The 24574-nt window shown below is 36.0% G+C and overlaps 2 protein-coding genes across 3 annotated transcripts; one reads left to right on the top strand and one right to left on the bottom strand.

The window, feature by feature from the left end:
• Window positions 1-1070: 1070 nt before the first annotated feature.
• LOC145949970 (uncharacterized) lies at window positions 1071-1562 on the top strand. The gene has a single exon (XM_083060876.1). It carries the CDS (start codon window positions 1071-1073, stop codon window positions 1560-1562), a length of 492 nt encoding a protein of 163 aa, XP_082917002.1.
• A 13892-nt stretch (window positions 1563-15454) lies between these two features.
• LOC109796591 (5'-AMP-activated protein kinase-like protein) lies at window positions 15455-22831 on the bottom strand. 2 transcript variants are annotated; one of them, XM_020356272.3, is made up of 13 exons: window positions 22510-22818; window positions 22291-22410; window positions 21998-22146; window positions 21178-21906; window positions 20330-20423; window positions 20155-20215; window positions 20011-20061; window positions 19819-19872; window positions 17834-17953; window positions 16891-17015; window positions 16503-16554; window positions 16130-16271; window positions 15455-15856 (listed from the first exon to the last, which is right to left on the bottom strand). In XM_020356272.3, the coding sequence occupies exons 1-12, from the start codon at window positions 22659-22661 to the stop codon at window positions 16173-16175; spliced, it is 1806 nt and encodes a 601-aa protein (XP_020211861.1). In that variant the 5' UTR covers window positions 22662-22818; the 3' UTR covers window positions 15455-15856; window positions 16130-16172. The 2 variants fall into 2 exon arrangements, with proteins under 2 accessions (XP_020211861.1, XP_082915663.1); XM_083059537.1 differs by lacking the exons at window positions 15455-15856; window positions 16130-16271 and having other exon boundaries at window positions 16837-17015; window positions 22510-22831.
• Between the last annotated feature and the right edge of the window lie 1743 nt (window positions 22832-24574).

Below are 24574 nucleotides of genomic sequence, written 5' to 3'. Positions count from 1 at the left end.
TTCAGATTAGTGGAACAAGAGATCAAAAAGATCCAACTGCACCAAGAGTTGACTCAAACAATTAATTTGGGTGATGAAGGGGAAAGAAAAAAAGTCAAGACTGACACACTCATGAAAGAAGCTGAACGTAATAAGTTGATAAAGCTTTTACATGATTACAAGGATATCTTTGCTTGGTCGTATCAGGATATGCCAGGACTTGATACTAGCATATTGGAACATAAGCTACCGTTGAAGCCAGAAGGTCTTCCTGTCAAACAAAAGTTGAGAAGAATGAAACCCGAATTGTATTTGAAGATTAGAGAAGAGGTCAAAAAGAAATTTTACGCAGGATTTCTAATTGTTGCCAAATATCCGCAATGGGTTGCTAATATAGTACCAGTTCCTAAGAAAGATGCGAAAGTTTGAATGTGTGTGCATTACCGAGATTTAAATAGAGCCAGCCCAAAGGATGATTTTCCACTACCTCATATTGAGGAGGACAGGGAGGAAACGACATTTATCACACCATGGGGCACCTTTTGCTACAAGGTCATGCCATTTGGGCTAAAAAATGTTGAGGCACAATGAATTGTTAAAGAAGTTCATGAAGGCTCTTTTGGCACTTGTACCAACGGGCATGCTGTGGCAAGAAAAATCTTAAGGGCTGGTTATTATTGGTTAACCATGGAGAATGATTGCTTTAAATACGTGAAGAAATGTCATAAATTTCAGACATATGCTGATAACATCAATGCTCTGCCAACTTCCTTTAATGTTTTGTCATCACCTTGGCCATTTTCGATGTGGGGAATGGATGTTATTGGGCCTATTGAGCCGAAAGCGTCAAATGGACATCGTTTCATTCTGGTTGCTATTGACTATTTTACCAAATGGGTTGAAGCCGCTTCATATGCCCATATGACTCGAAATGTGGTTGTAAAGTTCATCAAAAAGGAATTAATTTTTCATTACGGTGTGCCAAGAAAAATCATTACTAACAATGGAACCAACTTGAACAACAAGATGATGATAGAGTTATGTGTGACTTCAAAATTCAGCATCATAACTCTTCCCCATATCGCCCAAAGATGAACGGGGCAGTTGAAGTAGCAAACAAGAACATCAAGAAGATCATTCAGAAAATGGTGGTGACATACAAAGATTGGCATGAGATGCTTCCATTTGCTTTACATGGATATCGTACCTCTGTTCGAACCTCAACCGGGGCAACCCCATTTTCTTTAGTTTATGGAATGGAAGTAGTCCTTCCAATTGAGGTTGAAATTCCCTCTTTAAGAGTATTAGTGGAAGCCAAACTAGAAGAAGCGAAATGGGTCCAGGCCCGTTTGGACCAATTAAATCTCATTGAGGAGAAAAGGTTGAATGCAATTTGTCATGGCCAATTATACCAGAAAAGGCTAAAGAGGGCATTTGAAAAGAAAGTACACCCTAGGGAGTTTCAAGAAGGATACTTAGTGCTTAAGAAAATTCTACAAGTTCAGAAAGATCGTCTTGGTAAATGGGCACCAAATTATGAAGGACCTTATGTAGTTAAAAAGGTTTTCTGGGGGAAGCCTTAATCCTCACAAATATGGGTGGAAAAGATCTCCTACATCTTGTAAATTCTGATGCAGTAAAAAAATATTATGCCTAAAAATAAATAAATAAATAAATAAAAATGCTCGCTAGATTGAAAACCTGAAAAGGAGATCTGGGCAAAAGTTAGAGTGACCCGCTAGGTTGAAAACTCGAAAGAGTAATCTAGGCAAAAATTAGGGAACAAAAAAAACATACAAAAAAAACGCTCGCTAGATTGGAAACCAGAAAGGGCGATGCAGGCAAAAGTTAAAGCGACTTGCTAGGTTGAAAACTCGAAAGAGCAATCTAGGCAAAAAAAAAAAAGGCTCGCTAGATTGAAAACCTGAAAGGGCGATCTAGGCAAAATATAGAACAACTCGCTAGATTGAAACCTCGAAAAGGCAATCTAAGCAAAAATTATGGTCCCAAAAAAAATCTATCAAAATAAGAGAGAAGTATCGTTCCAATTTTTGAGGTATCAATTGGGGCAAGCCATGGCAGAGCCGAAAAACTGGGGCAAAAATACATTGAGTTATCCTCTCAAGTTTATTGGCGAGTAATCAAGGTTATTGAAGTGTAGTACTAGCATTGTTCATCTGGAAAGTGTCACTCACATAACAACTACCTCTCATTGCTACCGTTATATATATTTGTCATTCTTGTCATACAATGACTTCATTTGTAAACACATTTTTACTCTCTTGAATAAGATTATCCTACCCCTTGTTGTCAATTCTTTTTGCATTTTATGATAATATATTGAAAGGAAATGCATTTTACATCTAAAAAAGAAAATTCAAGGCATTACAAATTATTTTTATGAGTTTTAAAAGCCACAATATGCTTGATAATTTCTTGATAAATGTTACAAAGCGTAACCAACAAGATAACGTTGTTTCAACTCACATGTGCTTACAACAGCTTAAGGGTAACCCAAGGTGATGAGATTCCTCTTGGAAATCTCAAGATTGCTTCAAGCCTTCACGGAATTCCTTGGAAGAACGTCAAGGATGGAGACTCCACAAAGGCTTCAATGTGACCTAGGCTTGCATAAAGCTAAGTCCATAGAAGGAAGGAAGGTTCTAGCTCTACAAAGAGAAGCACTCAAGGAGGGTAGAGACTATGAACAAGGTGACTTCGGAGAGGAGAGTTTTTTTAAGAGAGAAAACTCATCAATATATTCCAAAGTAGTACAATACTCGGCCATAGGAAGATTTATAGGAGAAATTAGGTTAAGGGTTTAAGTTGGGTTTACCTAGAGTTAAGTAGAACCATGGTATGGTCTACTTAACTCTAGGCGCCAAAATTTGAATTCTAAAATTCAAATTTTGGTGCCAACCGGCCACCCACTCCATGTGCACTCATTTAGATGTGATTTAGTATCCATTTGAGTTGCATTTCGGTCACACCATGTGCATGTGTGCACATGGCCGAAATGCACCTTCAAATGACACACTAATGACATTCAAATGAAAGTGTTCATGTAACCTAAATTAACCCTAAATCTAAATGGCCATGAAATGAAAATCCTAAGCTACATGGCTGGAAATACAAGGCCCAAAAGAAATACAAGGCACCAAGGCCCAATCCTACACTAACCCTAATCTACTTGGACTTGAGTCAAAGCCCAACAAAACAAAGATATGGGCTTTCCTTGGGCTTGAGCCCACTCCTCATGTATCCTCCTTGCCATAGCCCTAGTAGTTGGGCCCTTGGCCCATGGGCTTCCTCCATCATCCCCTCCCTCTTGAAGATGATTTGTCCTCAAATCCAAAGCGTCCTCCTCTTGGGTAGCTAGTCCTGTAAAGAGAGATAGATCAAAAACATTAAAACTAGGACTAACATCATAATCAGAAGGGAGATCTAGGACATAGGCATTATTATTGATTTTCTTAAGGATTTGAAAGGGTCCATCTCCTCTAGGACTAAGTTTTGACTTTCTTTTGGAAGGAAACCTATCCTTCCTAAGGTGTAGCCAAACCCAGTCACCTTTCTTGAAGACAACTTCCTTCCTACCCTTATTATTATATTTTTGCTATTTTTCTGTTTGGGATTGAATATGATCTCGAACCCTCTCATGTAATTTCTTGACAAACTCAGCCCTAGATGTGCCTTCTTTATGAATAAAGGAAGCCACATCGGGTAGAGGTAATAAATCCAATGGAGTAAAAGGGTTGAAACCATAGACAATCTCAAAAGGAGACATGTTAGTGGTCTTGTGAACCACTCTATTATAGGCAAACTCCACATGAGGGAGATAGTCATCCCATGACTTTTTATTGCCTTTGAGGATTGCCCTCCACATAGTCCCTAGAGACCTATTCACTACCTCAGTTTGCCCATCAGTTTGGGGATGACATGTGGTAGAAAATAGAAGTTTAGTTCCTAGCCTTGCCCAAAGAGTTTTCCAAAAATGGCTAAGGAACTTAACATCTTTATCTGAGACTATAATTTTGGGTAACCCATGTAGTCTCACAATTTCTTGAAAGAATAATTTAGCAATGTTACTTGTATCATCCACCTTGTGGCATGGAATAAAGTGTGCCATTTTGCTAAAACGGTCCACAACCACAAATATGGAATCCTTTCCTTTTTGGGTCCTAGGCAATCCAAGGATAAAATCCATGGAAATGTTTACCCAAGGAGAAGAGGATATTGGCTAGGGGGTGTATAGTCCATGAGGTTTAGTGGTAGACTTTGCTTGTAAACAAGCAATGCAACTACTACAAAACCTTTGGACATCTCTTTTCAAATGAGGCCAAAAGAATTTCTCTCTCAAAAGTGAAAGAGTTTTCTCAATTCCAAAATGTCCCATGAGCCCACCTTCATGGCTCTCCTTGACCAAGAGTTTCCTAATAGATCCTTGGGATATACAAAGTTTGTTTTCTTTAAAAAGATACCCCTCAGAAATATAGTACCCTTGATAAGGTTTTTGAAAACATAAAGAATAAAAGTTAGCAAAAACAAGGTCTTTCTCATACAACTCCTTGATGTCATCAAACCCTAGTATTTGAGAACCTAGGATATTCAATAAAACATGTCTTCTTGACAAAGCATCAGCTACTACATTTGTATAGCCCTTTTTATATTTGATGACATAAGGAAATTGTTCAAGCTACTCAACCCATTTTGCATGCCGCTTATTTAACTTATGTTGACCCATCAAGTATTTAAGTGATTCATGATCACTATGTATAACAAATTCCTTGGTGACAAGGTAATGTTCCCAAGTTTGAAGGGCACGAACTAAAGCATATAACTCCTTGTCATAGGTAGGGTAGTTCAAGGCAGCCCCATGAAGTTTTTCACTGAAATAAGCTATGGGGTGACCACCTTGTAACAACACAGCTCCTATGCCAAGACCTGAAGCATCACATTCTAGCTCAAAGGTTTTGGAAAAATCAGGCAAAGCTAGATCAGGTGCTTAAGTAAGTTTATGCTTAAGTTCTTGAAAAGCTAAATTATGTTTTTCTTTCTATTCAAAGACCACATCCTTTTTCACCAACTCATTGAGAGGTGAAGCTAATGTAGAGAAGTTAGGAACAAATCTTCTATAAAAGCTTGCCAAACCATGGAAGCTCCTAACTTCACTAACATTAGTAGGAATAGGCCATTCTTGGATGGCTTTGATTTTCTCGGGGTCCACATGAACTCCCTTTTTGCTTACCACAAACCCTAGAAAAATAACATTATCCACACAAAAAGTGCACTTGTCTACATTGGCAAACAAGTGATTGTCTCTAAGAACAAGTAGAACTTGTCTTAGGTGATTCACATGATCACTTAGACTTTTGCTATATATTAAAATATCATCAAAATAAACAACTACAAACCTACCAATGCAATCCCTAAGGGTATGATTCATTAGCCTCATGAATGTGCTAGGTGCATTAGTAAGCCCAAAAGGCATTACTAACCATTCATATAATCCAAACTTAGTCTTAAAAGCAGTTTTCCACTCATCACCTTCCTTGATTCTAATTTGGTGATATCCACTTTTAAGATCTATTTTGGAGAATATGGATGACCCATGTAATTCATCAAGCATGTCATCAAGCCTAGGAATTGGGTGCCTATATTTTATGGTGATGTTGTTGATGGCTCTACAGACACAACACATCCTCCATTTTCCATCTTTTTTTGGCACCAAAATTACTGGTACAGCACAAGGGCTTAGACTCTTTTGAACCCAACCTTTCTCCAACAACTCTTGTACTTGCTTCTCTATCTCTTTTGTCTCTTGTGGGTTAGCCTTATAGGCTGGCCTATTTGGAAGACTAGCCCCAGGCACAAGATCTATTTGATGCTCTATTCCCCTAAAAGGTGGAAGTCCAATTGGGCCTTCACTAGGGAATACATCACCAAATTCTTTCAAAAGATTTTTCACCTCAAGAGGTAGAGAAGTTTCCAAAGAAGATGTGGCAGTGCAAGTTAGCGTTCCTCTACACATGAGGATATGAGAAGATGGTTCAAGAAAGAGAGAGGTTTTGTGTAAAGGTTTTGAGTCAAAAATCTCCTCTTGAACTATCTCTAGAGAGGGAACACTATTCTCTCTAGAATCCTCTTTTTCACTAATTTTTAGAACTTTTTTTTTTCAATTTTTTTTTCTTTTCTTTTTCTTGCTCAAGTTTGGTCTTCATTTGTACTTGATCTTCCATCACTTGGGAAGGTGATAGAGGATGAAGCACAAACTTCTTACCCTTATGAGTGAAAGTTATCTTATTAGTTAGGCCATCATGATGAGTTTGTTTATCAAATTGCCATGGCCTTCCTAATAGAATATGACAAGCTTCCATGGGAACTACATCACATTTCACTTTATCTTGATAGTTCCCAATAGAAAACTCTACTTCCACTTGTTGGTTGACCACCATATCCCCATCATCATTAAGCTAATGAAGTTGATAAGGTTTGGGGTGGGGTGTGGTAGTCAAGCCCAACTTTTCAACCATCCTAGTGCTACAACAATTGCACCAAGATCCACTATCCACTATGAGAGAACAAGCCTTGTTTGAAATGTTACATCTTGTATGAAAGATGTTCTCTCTTTGGGATTGTGTATCACTAGGTTGGTTGTTGAGGACCCTTCTCATCATAAGAAGTTCCCCATTGTAAGGATAAATGACCTCACATGACTCTTCCTCACTTGCTTCTTCTTCATCCTCACTTGAAGATGAAGAAGTAGTAGCTTCATCATGGCTACTATAAATGTCTTGGCCCCTTAGAATCATCACCTTTTTGTTAGGGCATTGAGAAGCAATGTGGCCTCTCCCAAGACATTTAAAGCACTTTATATCACTAGACTTAGTGCTAGTATGTGAGGTGTTTGTTTTTTTATCTTTTTCCTTTTCTTTACCCTTGTCTAGATTTTTGGAGGAGTCAAAGGATTTTTTCTTTTCAAAAATATTTTTCTTGCCCTCCCGCTTGTAGTCAACCTTAGAGTAAGAAGATGAGTATGAGCTTGTTTTAAAACCTTTTCTCAAATTTTGTTGTTCAACCTTGATACAAAAATGAACCAAATCATTCAAATCCCTATAAGGAAGAAGCTCAACCTTATCTCTTATCTCAAAAGTTAAACCACTCAAAAATCTAGCAATGGTAATGTTTTCTTCCTCCCTAATACCAGCCCTCATCAAATACAACTCCATTGTTTGCCTATACTCTTCCATAGTCATATTTTTTTGATGGAGTCTTTGGAGCTTGTTGATAAGCTCCCTAGTGTAATAAGAGGGAATATGCCTCCTTCTCAAGGCACTCCTTAACTCATTCCAATATTGAATTGGAGGATCATTATGGAGACGCCTATCCCTAACAAGGGAAGTCCACCAATACATGGCATGACCTTGGAAGCTCAAAGTGGCTAGGGGTACTTTTCTTTCTTCACTCACTTGATGGCAACTGAAGATTTGTTCCACCTTCATCTCCCAATCAAGGTACCCCTCCACATCATCTTTTCCATGAAAATAAGGGAGATTTACCCTAGATTCCCTTGGCTTAGGGGTCATATGGACTCTTCTAGGAGGTTGTTGATAATGATCTCCTACTGCTAGGCTATCATCAGGCATTGATTCTCCTAGGGTGGAACTATTGGCGTATGAACTATGTCTACTATGGTGTTTCTTTTTTTATTTTTCCTTTAATAGACGAATTTCCTCCTCCATAAGAGCAATTTGAGCTTCTCTTTCAAATTTTTCTCTAATTCTTTGTTGTGATTCTTGCTCTTTCCATAGCTTTAGTGATCTTAATTCACGTGATAACTTGGCAAGATCATTGTTATCACTTGAATTACTATCACTATGAGGAGTAGAAAATTCTTCCATTATAAGGGAAAGATTTCTTTTGATGAAAGAAGTTTGAAAAGCAATTTTTATGCAAGGTTAAGACTAAATACTTGGAGGATTAAGTATACAAATTGAACTTTGGAGGGAGGTGAGCTACTAAGATCCACTTAAAAACCAAGCCTCTTCAAGTAAAAATTACTAATCCCCTTTGAAGTTAATCTCTACCAAATTCTTTTCAATGAAAATTATTTTTGATGATGGATGATCTATGATATGCTAGTCGTATGAAAGCAAATAAAACAAGTATTAAGCAAGAAAGAAGCTATCTAAACGTGTCCTAGGGTGAGAGCTTGAGAGATACCAAAGATCAATCAAGGACCACTCTCACCAAGTACTAACGAAAATTGAAAACCTAAGGAGAGATGGTTGTGTACCAAAGACACTTCCAAGACACTCCTTTAAATGGCCAATTACAAGGTAATTACAAAACTAAACAGCAAATAAACGAGTGGCTTAAAAGAAAATAGAAAAAACAGCCACCAAGAATTAGTGAAGGATTAGTGACCAAATTTGCAACAAAATTTTCAAATTAGTAAGGAAAAATTGGTCTCTAAATCCGTCACTAATGCTTATATATATATATATATATATATATATATATATATATATATATATTAAATTCAATTACAAATTCAAATTGAATCTCTAAAAGTCCTCCACGGATTGCAAGTCCAGCAACCACCAAAAATGTCCAGCTCCAAGTGTTTAGTGTTTATGTTTTGAGAATCCCAAATCCGAATGTCACCAATGTTCTTTTCTCCTCCTTTTCTTAGGCCTCTTTTGATGACCCTTGTAGAACTAGCTTCTATGAAGATAAACTAGGTCAAACCATAGGTCACACTTGAGTCCAACAATGATAGTGAACAACAAAGACACTTGGAAAATAGGAGAGACAAGAATAGAATAGAAGATGACAATTTAGATGACACAAAACAAGTATTGGCTAGAACAAGAAAGAAATGACCTAAGATAAGTTCTAGAATGGATTCACAAAACCAAAGCACTCAAAAATATGTAAGCTGAAAATATTAACAAATGTCAATGACAAACCGAGAAGAAATTTTGTGAACTTAAATTCCTTAATGGCTTTTGCTTTTGAAATTTTAGCTTAGCACCTTTTTTTTTTTAATCACTTTGTTTTTTTTTTTGGAATTTTCTTTTGATCTTTCTCTATAAATTTTTTTTTTAAAACTTAGGAGTTGCCTTTTTCTTGCAAAGATTATGTAGCAAATAGGTCTCGGTCACACTTAGGAACACTAAAATCCGGATTCAAAATGAAATGCCAAATGACAAGCAAATTAGGTTAAAATTCAATGAACATGTAACATGCTTTTTATGCTTGCTAATTTGAATGGCACATGCACGGAATTTAGGCTCCAAATTCAAATTCAAAATTGAGACACAAACACAATTTTCAGCACTCCTTTAAGCAAACAAGATCAAACACTCACGGATTAGACAAAAAAAAATTTAAGACATTTTCTAGCATAGGAAACCTAATAATTTTCTAAGAAAACTACTAATGGTCTAATAGTAGTTCATGAACTCAAATTAAAAACAAAATTATGAGCTTATACCAATGACTATGGATCTCGGCCAAATCCAGAAAAAAAATGATTTCAAGATTCAATTCAAAAAAAATTCAAAATAGATCAACAAGCATAGCTAGGAAGGATGAACATAAAAGAACTACACAAACTTACTAGACATGGATTCAAAAATAAAACAAAATGACTCAAGCATGTAATGACCGAATAAAATTTCAAATATGACTCAAAGAAAGCAAAACGTTCATAGGCAGAAAATTTCCTAATAGGCAATAGAATGGAGCATGATTCATGGAAGCATATAATAATGAAGCATAAATGAATCATTCAAGCAATCAAGAAACTAGATCCATCAAATTTTAAGGCAAAAAATAGATCTAGGAAGGATGAAACTCTAACATGACAAGAACTCAAAATTAGTAAAAAGAACACAAGATGAACACAAAACAATTTGAACCACGGATCCACACTTCAAAAGACAAGAACAAGGACTTATCTCTTGAAGAATCGGATGCTCTGATATCACTTGATGAGATTCCTCTTGGAAATCTCAAGATTGCTTCAAGCCTTCACGGAATTCCTTGGAAGAACGTCAAGGATGGAGACTCCACAAAGGCTTCAATGTGACCTAGGCTTGCATAAAGCTAAGTCCATAGAAGGAAGGAAGGTTCTAGCTCTACAAAGAGAAGCACTCAAGGAGGGTAGAGACTATGAACAAGGTGACTTCGGAGAGGAGAGTTTTTTTAAGAGATAAAACTCATCAATATATTCCAAAGTAGTACAATACTCGGCCATAGGAAGATTTATAGGAGAAATTAGGTTAAGGGTTTAAGTTGGGTTTACCTAGAGTTAAGTAGAACCATGGTATGGTCTACTTAACTCTAGGCGCCAAAATTTGAATTCTAAAATTCAAATTTTGGTGCCAATCGGCCACCCACTCCATGTGCACTCATTTGGATGTGATTTAGTATCCATTTGAGTTGCATTTCGGTCACACCATGTGCATGTGTGCACATGGCCGAAATGCACCTTCAAATGACACACTAATGACATTCAAATGAAAGTGTTCATGTAACCTAAATTAACCCTAAATCTAAATGGCCATGAAATGAAAATCCTAAGCTACATGGCCAGAAATACAAGGCCCAAAAGAAATACAAGGCACCAAGGCCCAATCCTACACTAACCCTAATCTACTTGGACTTGAGTCAAAGCCCAACAAAACAAAGATATGGGCTTTCCTTGGGCTTGAGCCCACTCCTCATGTATCCTCCTTGTCATAGCCCTAGTAGTTGGGCCATTGGTCCATGGGCTTCCTCCATCACAAGGTAATAACCAACTGTCATTCAAGTCAAAAGTGTTCAAAGGTCTCACTCATCCATGATCCTTGGCTGTGTGTCACGATGAGGAATTTATGACCTTAAAAAAAAGCAAAAGCAAAAAGGAAAGGAAAAGAAACAAAAGTTTAAGTCTTGAAAGTTGTGTCTCATAACATTTTACATCATATCACCATTACATCACATTGCATTTGCATCTCTTGCTTCCTAAAACTTATGACGTAGAGTTTTTAGGCTAAGCACTTGCTTCACATATGACTTTCTATTTAAGTCCAGTACTTACCTGGCACAAGTTACATTTTTCTTTTGTATAAGCCCAGTATCTACTTGGCGCGACCCATCGACCAATTCAGCACAAGTATTCGGTCGATCCAATATCAGCATTAGATCAATCTTGCACCAGTATTCAGTCGATCTAGCACAAACTTTCAATCAATCCAGCACCGGCATTTGATTGAACTAGCACCATCATCCAGTCGTTGTAGCAACATCTAGTTGATCTAGCATCAACATTTGGTCAAACCGACATCAACATTCAATTGAACGAGTATTAGCATTCAGTCCATCAAGCACAAGCATTTGGTCGATCCAGCACAAGCATTCGACCACTCCAGCATAAGCAGTCATTCCATCAAGTACAAGCCTTTGGTCGATCCAGCACAAGCATTCGACCACTCCAGCACAAGCATTCATTCGATCAAGCACAAGCATTCGGTCGATCCAGCACAAGCATTCGACCACTCCATCAAGCACAAGCATTCGGTCGATCAAGCACAAGCATTCAACCACTCCAGCATAAGCATTCACTCCATCAAGCACAAGAATTCGGTCGATCCAGCACAAGCATTTGACCACTCTAGCATAAGCATTCAACCGATCAAGCACAAGCATTTAGTCGATCCAGCACAAGCATTTGACCACTCAGCACAAGCATTCATTCGATCAAGCACAAACATTCAGTTGATCCAGCACAAGCATTCGACCATCCAGCACAAGCATTCAGCATTAGCATTCAGTTGATCCAACACAAGCATTCGACCACTCCAGCACAAGCATTCAACATTAGCATTCGATCGATCCAGCACAAGCATTCGACCACTCTAGTACAAGCATTCAGCATTCGCATTCGATCGATCTAGCACAAGCATTCGACCACTCCAACACAAGCATTCAACATTAGCATTCATTCGATCTAGCACAAGCATTCGACCACTCTAGTACAAGCATTCAGCATTAGCATTCGGTCGATCCAGCACAAGAATTCAACATTAGTATTCAGTCGATCCAACACAAGCATTCAACCACTCTAGTACAAGCATTCAACCACTCTAGTACAAGCATTCAACATTAGCATTCGATCGATCCAGCGCAAGCATTCAGCCACTTCAGCACAAGCATTCAGCATTAGTATTCGGTCGATCCAGCACAAGCATTCGATCACTCCAGTACAAGCATTCAACATTAGCATTTGGTCGATCCAGCTCAAGCATTTGACCACTCCAGTACAAGCATTCAACATTAGCATTCAGTTGATCCAGCACTAGCACTTGACGATCCCAACACAACATTCTAGCATTTAACTGTTCAAGCAAAAGCATTGAATCTTTCTAGTACCAACATCAACAATAGGAGTTATGTCTTGGGTAGCTGGATAAAATTAATTCACATCTTTATTCATTTCTCATCACAAATGATCTAAATTACCTTATTTAGATTATTTAATAAGAAATAAATAAAGAGGGGCAACTGTGAATAACCAATTTTATCCGGACCCACAAAACCAATGAAATGGACGTCTACTATGAAGAGAAGGAGCTCTCAAAGTATGGAGGCAACACCATATGACAACAAGGAAGCTTGAAGCCCAAACAAGTGGTTTTAGGAGCCCAAAAGGGGCTGTTCCAAAATCGAAACGGGTCGTTCTAGGTTACTAAAAAGACCTAAAACCCTAATTGATAACAGGTTGTTCTACCTTTAGAACAGGTTGTTCCAAGTTCAAATTTAGCTCATAACTGAATGATCCAGAACGGGCCATTCCAAATCCGGAACGGGCCGTTCTGGTCAGGTCTGACATCTATAAATAGAAGACTCAAGCACTGCTCTTGGTGACGAAAAAAGGGGCAAAAAAAATTTGGTCTAAGTTTCCTTATAGCTCGAAAATCCTCTTTTTTTTCTCTCTCTTTGTATTTCTTGAGATCTATGAGGTATTTGTGTAGTGTGAAAGGTAGCCAAAAAGCACCTAATAGATCCTCATATCTGAAGATTCAACACGATAACAAGTTCAACAATTTATTCGCCTCACCTTTGGTATCATATTCTCTTCTTAACCTTTTTTTTTCTTTTTTTTTTCTTTTTTGAAAATAATTGTATGTACATAGTGAATGTGATTTGTTGTCTTCAAGATTATTGTTTAGAAAGTGTCAATATACAACAAATAACAACGTCAATTGAATAACATTTTTATCTTTGACGTTATTTGATTTTGAGGGTTTAATGATTAGCTATTTGCTAACTTAAATTCATTCTTATACAAGTTCCACTTTTTTTTAAAATAGAAATATATAAAAGAGGTTTATTCTTATATATATATATATATATATATATATATATATATTTAGGGTAAATTAAATATTTATAAATTTATATAATTTTGCACAATTAATTAAAGGTACTGTATTTTTACGGGCGTCATAGGTTGTTAATACCTTCCCTACACGTAATTGACTTCCGAACCCAATTTTGATTTTAAAAGGTTATTTTTAAAGGATTTCCCAATGTTTTTCCCTTAAAATAAATATTGGTGGCGGCTCCTTTGAAAAGAAAAATGTTTGCGTCATCCCGTCGTGATTTCGGTTACGACAGTAATTGTATAATTTTTTTTAATTATGATGATTCAAGATTAAAGATTTTCATATTAGTCTCTACATTAGTTATGGCTAAAGTAGTGACTTATTTTGTACATTCTTCAGATGGTAGCATTATTCGTATTTCAAAAAAAATTTTATTGAACCAAATGTCTTTTATGTGTATAGGTACTACCTAATATATAAATAAATAATCCATACCAAAGGTTTATATCTTTTTAAAATTATTTTAGTTATCACCATATGTATCTCATAATGATTCTTCAATTATTGTTAGGTGAATCGTATTATTGGATCCATTGCATTTCTTTTTGCAATCATTACTAAAATTTTAGCCTTGTTAGACAACTTAAGAAAAATCAAAGAACCCAATTGCAAGTTGAGTTTGGACAAAATTTGACCAACTGTATTTTAACAAGTTGTACCTTCAATTAGTTCCCAATGATTTTATGTGTTACACATTGCAATCAATGAAGAACAAAGAATTTAGAAGATGTTCTGAGTATACATTTGTAAATTTTTTTTTTATAAAAGCTCAAAATAAACTTGAGTACATTAATATTTATTGAAGAAATATAGTAACCTATATGTTAAATAAAAATAACATCTAACTACATTTTTTTTATTGTGAGATGATTTAGGTTACCAAACCTAAGTTCAAGTAAAGAGGTAGTTACTCCTCAATCTACAAACAAGCTATTACGATAGTTGAATATACGGTTCCTTTTAGAATGTTTATCGCATGAAAGAGGAAATCACATTCACAATCAAAAAGTCTTCTATTATGCTTCCAACATTCAACTAGAGAAGAATTACAGAGTTATTCTTATCCATTACTAAGTCGCGAATAATCAATTGGTGTATCTATCTGATTTGTTTTTTTTTTTTATTTTGTAATATTATATTTATAACAAATATTAAATTTATTATGTTAACAGAACTTACCTATTAATTTTGTTGAACATATGAGAAGACACAAGTTATTTATTTTAAAAAATATATTGCAAAGTTTTAAAAGGAATAATGACAAAAAAATTATAATGATTGAAAAGATATTTAAAATTATATTATTTATTTTCAACCTATTTAATAAATGTATAATATTTTAATTTATATATATATATATATATATGTATATATATATATATAAATAAAATTAAATATTAATAGATTTATTGCCCGTGCATTGCACGGGCCTAGCCACTAGTTTTTCTCAACTCCGACAAGTTAGATTCTCATATTTTTGTCGAAACAATTTTATAAAATATATTGGTAAAAAAACATGAACTTAATGACCATATATTACCCACGTAAAATAATTTTTTGCACTAATAATTTTAAAAATATATTTGACGACTAGGTTTTCAAATGAACATGAGACTAGATTTTCAAATGAACATGAAACAAGCTATATATTTAAGTGAATTTATTACATTGTAATCTGTAATTGAATAATCGTATAAAATTATTTTATATTATTGGTACATAGTTTTTTTTTCTTTCTCAATAATTCATAAGAAGCAAAATTTCTTAAATATGTTATTCTTTTAAAATAATAGACCAAACATTAAAATGTATCTTTCACCACTGCACTCACTGATCACTGTATGTTCTTACATATATAATTATGCAAACGAGGTTTAATGTGCCAGTTGCCACTCATGCATGTGCTGGAGTGATAACAAGTCTATACAAAACACAGATACCCCTCCATAACTTTTTTTTCCCAGATAATTTCGCTTGCATTCATGGCTTCTTACACGAAAACTATCAAATATCACTTGCTAAATTTGCAAAGCCCGACAAAACGAACTTTTATCCTGGATTTTGTGAGTGGCTTTGACAATAAAAACCACCAAAAGAATATCAGAAACAAGAGATGAGGAATACAAAGACGACGGAGACTACAATTCTCCCCTGATTGATACAATGATAGCATAGTCTGAAGCTACGACCTCTTACGGACTACCCAAATCCTTCCCTACTAACACGCCCTAAATTCCTAATTTCCAATTAACTCTTGCACAGACCCAGATGATGTCATGATCTCTAGTTTCAGACACAAATGTACGTACATACAGAACGGTTGTAAAAGATTACTCATCTAAATTCTGCTCCTTCTTGCATGTTTCTCCTGTCCATATTGCTGTCAAACATGGTGATTTTTGAATTCCACAGCAAACCATTATCTTCGATTTTTATGTACCCTACAATAGTTCATAATACAGCGTCAGTATTACACAAAATTTAAGAGTATGCCGAAATTAACTGTAAGTGCAAGTAAGCCCTGACAAGAGGTGAATTAATGATTAAGAAGAAGGCAATAACTAAACATTTACATGCATCAACTATCTAATCTTAGAATCTTGCACATCCACAATTTTCAATTGAAACCATAGTTTGACTGTCACTGTCAGTCTATCTCTGACAACATTTTAATTGATGATTAAGAACAGTCAAGATGAAAATCATCATCTTACCATTTTATATACATCTAGCAATTGTGACCTGAGCCAGAATGCATTATCTATCTACTCTTAAAATGTTGTTACATATATGACCCCTTGTTACTGACTCCAGTTGCGGATCCGTTTTCCATTTGCCATCAACAACAAATTTTATCTACAATAAACAAATACAGTTGTTAAATCATCTTGAAGTATTTATGCTTTTACAAGTCAAAAAAGGTAACAGAAACAAATAGGTAATAAACAATCCAAACTATTCAACTTACCAGACAAAAAAAAAAAGAATAAAGCCCATAATTAAAAGAATAAAAAAATAGGAAAGAGAACTAGAAAACTGGAAAATTACTACGATTCTAATCATTAGTATTGTTGAAGATGCACACACCTCATATACGCCAGGATAAAGCCACAGCATTGTTGACCAAAATTTGGAATTCCTGGATATTATTACATTGAACAGCATATATCAATATTATTATCAAGAAAGGTTTAAATTTTCAAATACTAACATGATATTTTTATGTTGTTATTTTATCAAGGTATGCAAAGAGTTTTTCATTCGGTATCCAATATGACATTGTCTGATTCCAATAATTGAAATTATACTAATTTCAGCCTTAACACTAATTTCTATCTAAACAAACAATCCTCAATAGTCAATACATTTCCTCTTATATGATCAACAAACAATAAGTAATCAGCAAGAACAGAATGATTACATATAAATACGTAATCAGTTAAGAATAACTAGTTGAACATGTTCAATTTAGAACCTTGATCCACCAAGGTCTATAGCACTAGTTGATGGTTGAGGATCCATTTTTATTCGGTGATGCCAACCATTGAAGCTACCAGCCACCTCCACAACATCAGCATCACCACAGAACTCAATCTGAACCTGGATATAAGGGCACACAGAACTATCAGCATGTAAGCAGAATTTTATTTTTCATCTTTACAGATAGAAAGTTATGATGTCACCCGTTGATTACCAAATACACCATATACAAGATCAAATAGAACCAACATCTCTTCCATGTGAAAAAACACACACCTGTCACCGTGCAATCATTGAAGCTAATAACCAAATAACTGGATCAACATTTGAATTCAACTATAAATTTTCATAATATCATTTATGAAGTTTCTGGTCAATTGTTAATCAGTCCAACGATATTTTAACATCCCATGGCAGACACACATACTCAGCTAAACCTCAGAGTCCTACTGGCTTCAAAAATGTTGTCTTCTAGTGCATCCATTGTGTATGTTGTATAGTGCAAGGAATGTGTATACAGTTTCATGTACTTATTTTTCTCCTAAAAGTGCTTATGGAGAAATTTATCAAAACAAACCTATAGTATTCTCAGGGACAACTTGGACAATTTTTTGTACAAGGGGTGTGTCAAAACTAAGAGGGCCACTACAGCTCCTCTTGAACATTGAATTAAAGATAGTGTTTGAAGTGTTTCTTTCAGATGAAACCTGATTTGGTACCAACTTTGGTCTTAAGAAAGACTTGATTTACAATCATAAGTTTAGGAAATGTCATACTCCAATGTATGGATAATTTTAAACAATTACTCTTCAAATTCATAAACAAATTCCTATCTGAAACTGCTCAAAATTTTAACAAAAGATAACCACTAGATCAAAATGCAAGATGCTTTGAATAAACTACTGGATTAAAAGACCACAAGAACACATATGCAATACCTCTTTGAGTCCTGAAAGACTTTCTTCAGCAACGTGTAACTCTACATCTTTTTCAGATATAAGTTTTCTGGCTTTGCTGATTTCTTCCTCTGCCTTGGTTTGCAAGACAGACAGAGCAAGCTGAAAGCAATAATAAAATGTGACTAAGTGATAGACTATGGCCAAGGCCAAGGAATCCAAGAGGTGATATCTTAAAAGAACCAAGAGGAATGGGATGATCTTAAAGACCTTTTTCATATATTTTGTACATAGTTCCTTTGTATAGGTCTAATTTTGCCTTTGTATTTGTGAGGCACTTTACTTGCTTTTAATTAGTGATTGTATATTGATTTTAGGGTGGGTTACTTGGAGAGTTTAACTCCATTTAACCTCCTTTGTTGATACATTCATTTTATATTTTTTCAGTAGGGAAAAAGGGGTGGCATTTAGCAATGCTTGAGGGTGTGACTAATAAATGGGCCAGAACTGGGCCTAGGCAAAATTTTGCATATTAGACTCATTTTGCTCCTAATTTTTCATAGATTTGATTTAGCTAGGTCTCATCATTATATGATGAACCTAACTAAACCAAATCAAAGATTTTCAAAATAATTCATGGAGCATTTTGGAGCCTAATCCGCCTAGCTCTTTCCTTAGTTTCTTGGCCAAAATTTGCTTGTTCCTTCTTCAAGCTTTGAAGCTTCTCCTCCAAGTTTCTAAACCTTGGTAGGGTGGGCTGACCTTACCATGGTTCTTAAGTGAACCATGGTCAAGGTTAGCTTCTCCTACAAGTTTTAGAAACCATGGATGGTTAGCTACACCTTACCATGGTTCCTAGTGAACCATGGTTAAGGTTAGCTTCTCCTAGAAGCTACCTCTCCCTATATAATTGTAAATCTGACCTAAACCTTCACTTTTGGACATTAATGAGACTTAGAATTCAGAAATTCTCTCTCATTTTCAAGAGTCAAATTCGTGAGAAAAACTTCTCCTAGTTTTCTCTCAAAGTTCCTTCTCCTAGAAGCTTGGTTCCTCAAGCTTCTCCACTTCTTCAAGAGGTAACCGAACCTCTCTTAGGTGCTTCTCCACCATTGGAGAATCCTCCAAGGTGATTCCGCCACCTTCAAGGAGTTCAACCTCATGGAGCATTTCGGCCCTTGCATGGAAATCTTGGAAGAATATCAATCCTCTCCAAGTGCTTCCATCACTTAGGGAGTTGTATGGATTACGAAATAACTCTCAATCTCTCATACATTGAAGAGAGGGATGAGAGAAGGGCTAAACAGCTGCTTCTAGTATGACTGTATGAGTATGCTATGATTTTGCCAACACTTCCAAACTAACAAAGATAATCATGACATATTTGGGAGTTGGGACACAAATTCAGATTAAACTACACTTAACTTGAACCCATTAAAAAAATAAAGTAGTTCAATGTGATAGTATGTACTGTGTAGCTTTAAACAAATTCAAAATAACCATGTGCAATTTCACATAATTGAGTGTCAAAACCAGAGAGTTTGCGATCTTTTAGAAGATCAAGCAGCTTCCTGTTCTTTTACAAGTTTTAATTACAATAACCTTTTTTACACATGGTGCGATTATGGATGATCATCCCTGAAAATGACATGCAGTTATGACATAAATTTCAGGATATTCAAATGCTTTCATAACAGTAGAGAACCTTTACAAAGCACACATGTTCCTATCATTGTATCATATTTACTCTTAGGCCCATCATAATGAATTTAGAATCTTTCTTTACCTAGTGAACTAAAGGTGTCAAAGCCCCAGAGAAATGTTATTTTGATGCTAACTAACGATTAACATAGTTGATGCCAGAAAATATATATAATTGAGAATGGATTGGGTAAAACTAAACCATAAAAGCTAGTTCAACAAAGGACGATTTTTGAAATAAGACATACTTTGACCCCCAGCCAATGTGGGATCTAAGCAATAAACACACATCTTGTGGTCCCAGATTCCAGACATTGCTCATTTACCTTTTCCTTCTCAATTTGTTCCTTCAGCTGAGACAGTTCCAACTCCTTCTGATACTATGCACCCAATAACATTTGCAAAGGGAAGAGGAAAAAGAATAATAACAGGTTAAATTCATAACAATTATAAACAAAAATTAATTAGCTAGCTTTAGCAACTTCTAAACCACAAAAGTAACTTTAAATAATTACTACCAGCATGAACTTGAGACGATTTATCTCATTTTCATTTTGCACTTTTGGAGCCTGCATAATGAGAGCAAGTAAAATGCAAATAATTAGGGTCACAAGAAGTTGTCAATGGAGATATAATTTCTAGATATTTATGCACAGCATGACCTCAGTATCCACATCCTTGTCGAGATGAGTAGTTACATCTTCATGTGGCAAGTGATCATCCCTACATATGATTTGAATGCAGAAAAAGAAGGGGGGTTCAGTTCAAACGAAAACATCAATGAACATCCCACAGTCCCAGTTGATTACTATCATCCATATAATACAAAATACTGACCAAAGACGCTGATTCAAATCCAATGCTCCAGATGGAACAACTTGCGTGGATGTCCCATGAGCCATAACATTATTATCTTCAGGAGAATAGGTACCTAGTGGCATATATAAAGCAGGTTATGATTCAATATATTCTTTGCTTTCCAGAGAATCATCCCCATTCAAAAGGCCAGAGACATGATCTAAGAATCAAACAATTAGGGTTATGCATTGTTGAAAAGGAACAAAAAGAAAGTATCCATATAGTTTGTACTGAACAGAGAAACTATTCTGACTTCATTTGTTCAGTACAAGGGCTTTGACTAAAGTATAGGCACTTGTCGCCAAAGTTTTTTTTTTTATAAAATGTTTGAAGCCAAAGCAACGTAGCCCAACATTTTAGTGTGAAAGCTCGAGTTGAGGCAAGACAGATCATCTATTTTCTCGGTCATTCTCTTCTCTTTACTGAATATGCTGACTCAAATCAGAAGCTACTGTTGTCAAAGGCATAGTTGTAGCCATTCATGATGTTAGTTAGAGTATATGAAATATGAGTATATCTTCTCATATCTTAGAATGTCTTCAGTTATTTTATTGGCAAGGTTTTCCTATTTCTTCATTATCTCTAAGGATGGATAACCATATTTCCTTATCTTAAGATGATTTTGTTTCCCAGATTAATTAGGATTATGATTAGCAAAAATACAAGTTAGTGTTCTATGTTTTGTGAGTATATTAAATGAATCAATACATTGTAATAAGTCTTAGTTAATATCAATGCAGTGTTTCATTTTTTTTCATCTCTCTTCTTACCCTATATTTTAAACCCCGTAACTTCAACACCAATACATCACTATACATAACAATTACCTTCCACTGGATCCAAATCTCCATTCTGAATAAAATTTGCAACCTTTTCCTTCAAAGACAAGTTGGCCAAAGTGTCAAAACTCGTAGAACTGATGTCAGCAGAATGAACAACTGAATCAAGTCCGTTGTCACCAGATGAGTTTTCCCTAGCGGTAACTTCAGAGGTTGCGGCAACATCTTCAGCAATATCATCGTTGCCATTATCTAGACCTTCTAATGCGTCCAAGTCCTTTTGCTCAATTAATGGTTCCAAATGACTAAACTCTTCGTCTTCAGCATCAATATCAGAATCATTAAACGAAGTGCTGGAATGGTTGTCCGTCAATGACAAGGTTAACTCTCCAACTGTTTTGCCCACTACGCTATCCTCACACTCAGAATTTCCAGAAGCCACCGTCTCAAAAGGTGATTCACCAGAAATTTCTGTAGGCATGATGGAACTTTGGCTACCGAAGTTGGGATAAAGACCTTCCCCTGAACCATCATAATCATCATCCTCAATAGTAACTTCATCTGGGTAGAAATTCCCCTCCGTCACATCGTTGACCACCTCAGAATGATCTTTGACTTCACTCAGACCATCTTGAACAGACGAATTAACCAAGGCTTCTTCACCGACGAAAGCACCTTCATCAAAACTTGAACCAGAGTCATCATAGAAACTACCAGAACTAAATTCAGTTGAAGCTTCAAAGTCATTGACCAAAAAGTCCACCTTCTCATTCTGACCTTTAAATTGCATTATAATAGATCATCAGTCATTACCACGAGTAAGTAACACAAAATAAGAGTCCATTCACAAAAAGGAAATCTTATCGACCTGTTAACGGATCTTCAAAACCATTTGCACCATCTAAACTCGTTTCAGCGCTTAAACCATCATCAAAGTCAACATGCAACGTGTTTCTCGTGAGAAGCTCCTGAATCTGTTTGTGCCCTCTCCTTCGGACAATGTTAGCAAGGTCATTCCTATAACCAGAGAAGACGAGTCAAATTTCACAGCATTTCAGCTAAATTAAACATCCTAACATCAAATTTGTTTTAACACGGGGGAATTTAATTGAAGGAAACAAAACTGAGGAATGAATTAAATGCAAGAGGAAGCGGAAGAACCATCCATGGAGAAGAAGCTCCTTGGTGGAGGGAATGTGGTCCTCCGGGAGGCCAACGGAAGCGAGAAATTCGCGGATGTCGTTGCAGATCTCGGCGTCGCTTTTGAGTCTTCGAGTTCTCCTGAATCGCGAAGTGAACGAATTAGGAAAAGGAGAAATTCAATCAACGATAGAGTGTGTGTGTGTGTGTGGGAGAGAGAGAGAGAGAGAGAGGGAAAACCTTGTTGTGGTTCTTGCGGTGATGGATTGAGAAGCACGTGCGCGGAGAGAGATGGAGGTTGAGGGTTGAATAAGGTGCGTTGGAGAGAGCATGCAGTGGCGACACGGAAGAGTGGTGCAGCTCGGGAAGTAACAAACCCACACGCTGCCCATTTACACTTCCACTCTCTGCCTCAAGCTCACATCAACCAGGATGATACATCATACATTCATACTCCTTTCTTTTTTTAATTCTTTTAACTCCTCCAGTTATTTATTTACCATCTTCATCATTTCATGGTGGAAACTTGAACGGTGATTGATTGCGTGGTTCAATCTGGAGCGTTGTTGCTGGTGCCGATCATTGCTCATTGCTCAATGTTACGTGGCGACTGCTCCCAGGGTAATTGCCTAACCCAATTTTATTTTTTTTAATATATTTATTTGAATTTCGAACTGGACCAGATGTGTTGTTAAAATTGTTGGCCACGTGATTTTAAATTTCCAATTTAAGATATTTTTACAAATTATTGTGCAAAGTTTGTGTGTATGCTTTGTTTGTTTCCGTACAAATATGAAAAATAATGAAAATCGGGCTTGTACTTATTATTCCAAATCGTCTGGCAGAAAAGGAAAAAGAAGGCACGTATTTGTATGTGGGTCTTCTCAAAATTTCTTCAAAGTTCAAACCCCTTAAGTCTTCAAAATCCTTCCCGTTGTCTCAATGTTCTTCAAAATTTCTTCAGACCCTTTCAACCCACTTTCTTCTTGCTTCTTTGAAATAATTGTGAATGCCTTATGAAACTGAGGGAAATTTGTCCTTTGTTGTTCTATCGTGAGGGACTAAGAGATAGGATTAACATTTTTTTTTAGCATTGACCGAGTAATGGATGCGGTTGAATTTAGTGAGGGTATGTGTGGAACCGAGAAGGAGAAATTTGTAAGGTTTTAAATTAATTGTTTCACCGTGAAGGAGGAGAATGTCTTCTGCCAAATTTTGGAATGTTAAATTCTTACAGGGTAGTGGGCACATTGAGGATTTGAGGGTATTTGTTCAAAAAAAAAAAGTGTTTTTAAAAAAATAAATAAAAGGAAGGTGTAAATATCAATTCCCCCATACTACATCAAAAGTGATGGGCTAAGTATTTGGAAGTTAAAGCCTATATATATATATATATATATATATTGTTCTTACCGTGATATATATATATATATATATATATTGTTCTTACCGTGATAGACTATGGCCAAGGCCAAGGAATCCAAGAGGTGATATCATAAAAGAACCAAGAGGAATGGGATGATCTTCAAGACTTTTTCATATGTTTTGTACATAGTTTCTTTTGTATATGTTATTTTTGCCTTTGTATTTGTAAGACACTTTATTTCCCTTTTTAGTAGCTATTGTATATTGATTCTAGGGTAGGTTACTTGGACACTTTGACTCCATTTAACCTAACCTAGAAATACATTCTTTTCTTAGTTTTCTAGTAGGAGTGGCATTAGCAAATTAGAGAGTGTCCTTAGTAAGCTAGAGAGTGCTCCTAGCAATTTAGCCAAAGGTGGTCCTAGGCTAAATTTTTCATATTGGACTCATTTTACTCCTAATTTTTCATAGATTTGATTTAGCTAGGTTCCATTCCCATTGAATGAACCTAACTAAACCAAATTAACCATTTTCAAATCAAAAGGAGTAAATTAATTCCAAGAAGCCGCCCACCTTAGAAGTGTGTTCACACTTGTGTTCACACTTGTGTGAACACTTGTGTTCACACTTGGACGAAATTCATGGAGTTTCTTAAGCTTGGAAGCTTGAAGCACAAGCTTCTCCTTGGCTAGCTTACCAAGCAAGCCAAGTGAGAAGCTTGCTCTCCAAGCCTCTTGACCTTGGACGGTTTATCTAGACTCAACCATGGTTCCTAGTGAACCATGGTCAAGACTAGCTTGCTCTCCAAGTTTCCTACTCCTATAAACTTGTAATTCTTTGATTGTAAAACACTTTTGACATTTAGAGAAATAAAATTCTGATTTCTCTCTCAAGAGTCTCTCATAGAAACCGTGGAGAATTTCCTACTCTAAGGATTCTC

This window comes from Cajanus cajan, chromosome 7 (assembly GCF_000230855.2).
Source record: "Cajanus cajan strain Asha chromosome 7, NIPB_CcT2T_4, whole genome shotgun sequence".
Taxonomy (NCBI): domain Eukaryota; kingdom Viridiplantae; phylum Streptophyta; class Magnoliopsida; order Fabales; family Fabaceae; genus Cajanus; species Cajanus cajan.
This window is presented reverse-complemented; position numbering and strand designations above follow the sequence as displayed.

Coding starts and splice junctions, on each gene's coding strand:
- LOC145949970 (XM_083060876.1), top strand. CDS start 1,071: ATGAACGGGGCAGTTGAAGTAGCAAACAAGAACATCAAGAAGATCATT.
- LOC109796591 (XM_020356272.3), bottom strand. CDS start 22,661: ATGGGCAGCGTGTGGGTTTGTTACTTCCCGAGCTGCACCACTCTTCCG. Junction 19,873..20,010: donor ATCGTCTCAAGTTCATGCTG/GTAGTAATTATT, acceptor TTGGGTGCATAG/TATCAGAAGGAGTTGGAACT. Junction 17,016..17,833: donor GTCTTTCAGGACTCAAAGAG/GTATTGCATATG, acceptor CCTTATATCCAG/GTTCAGATTGAGTTCTGTGG.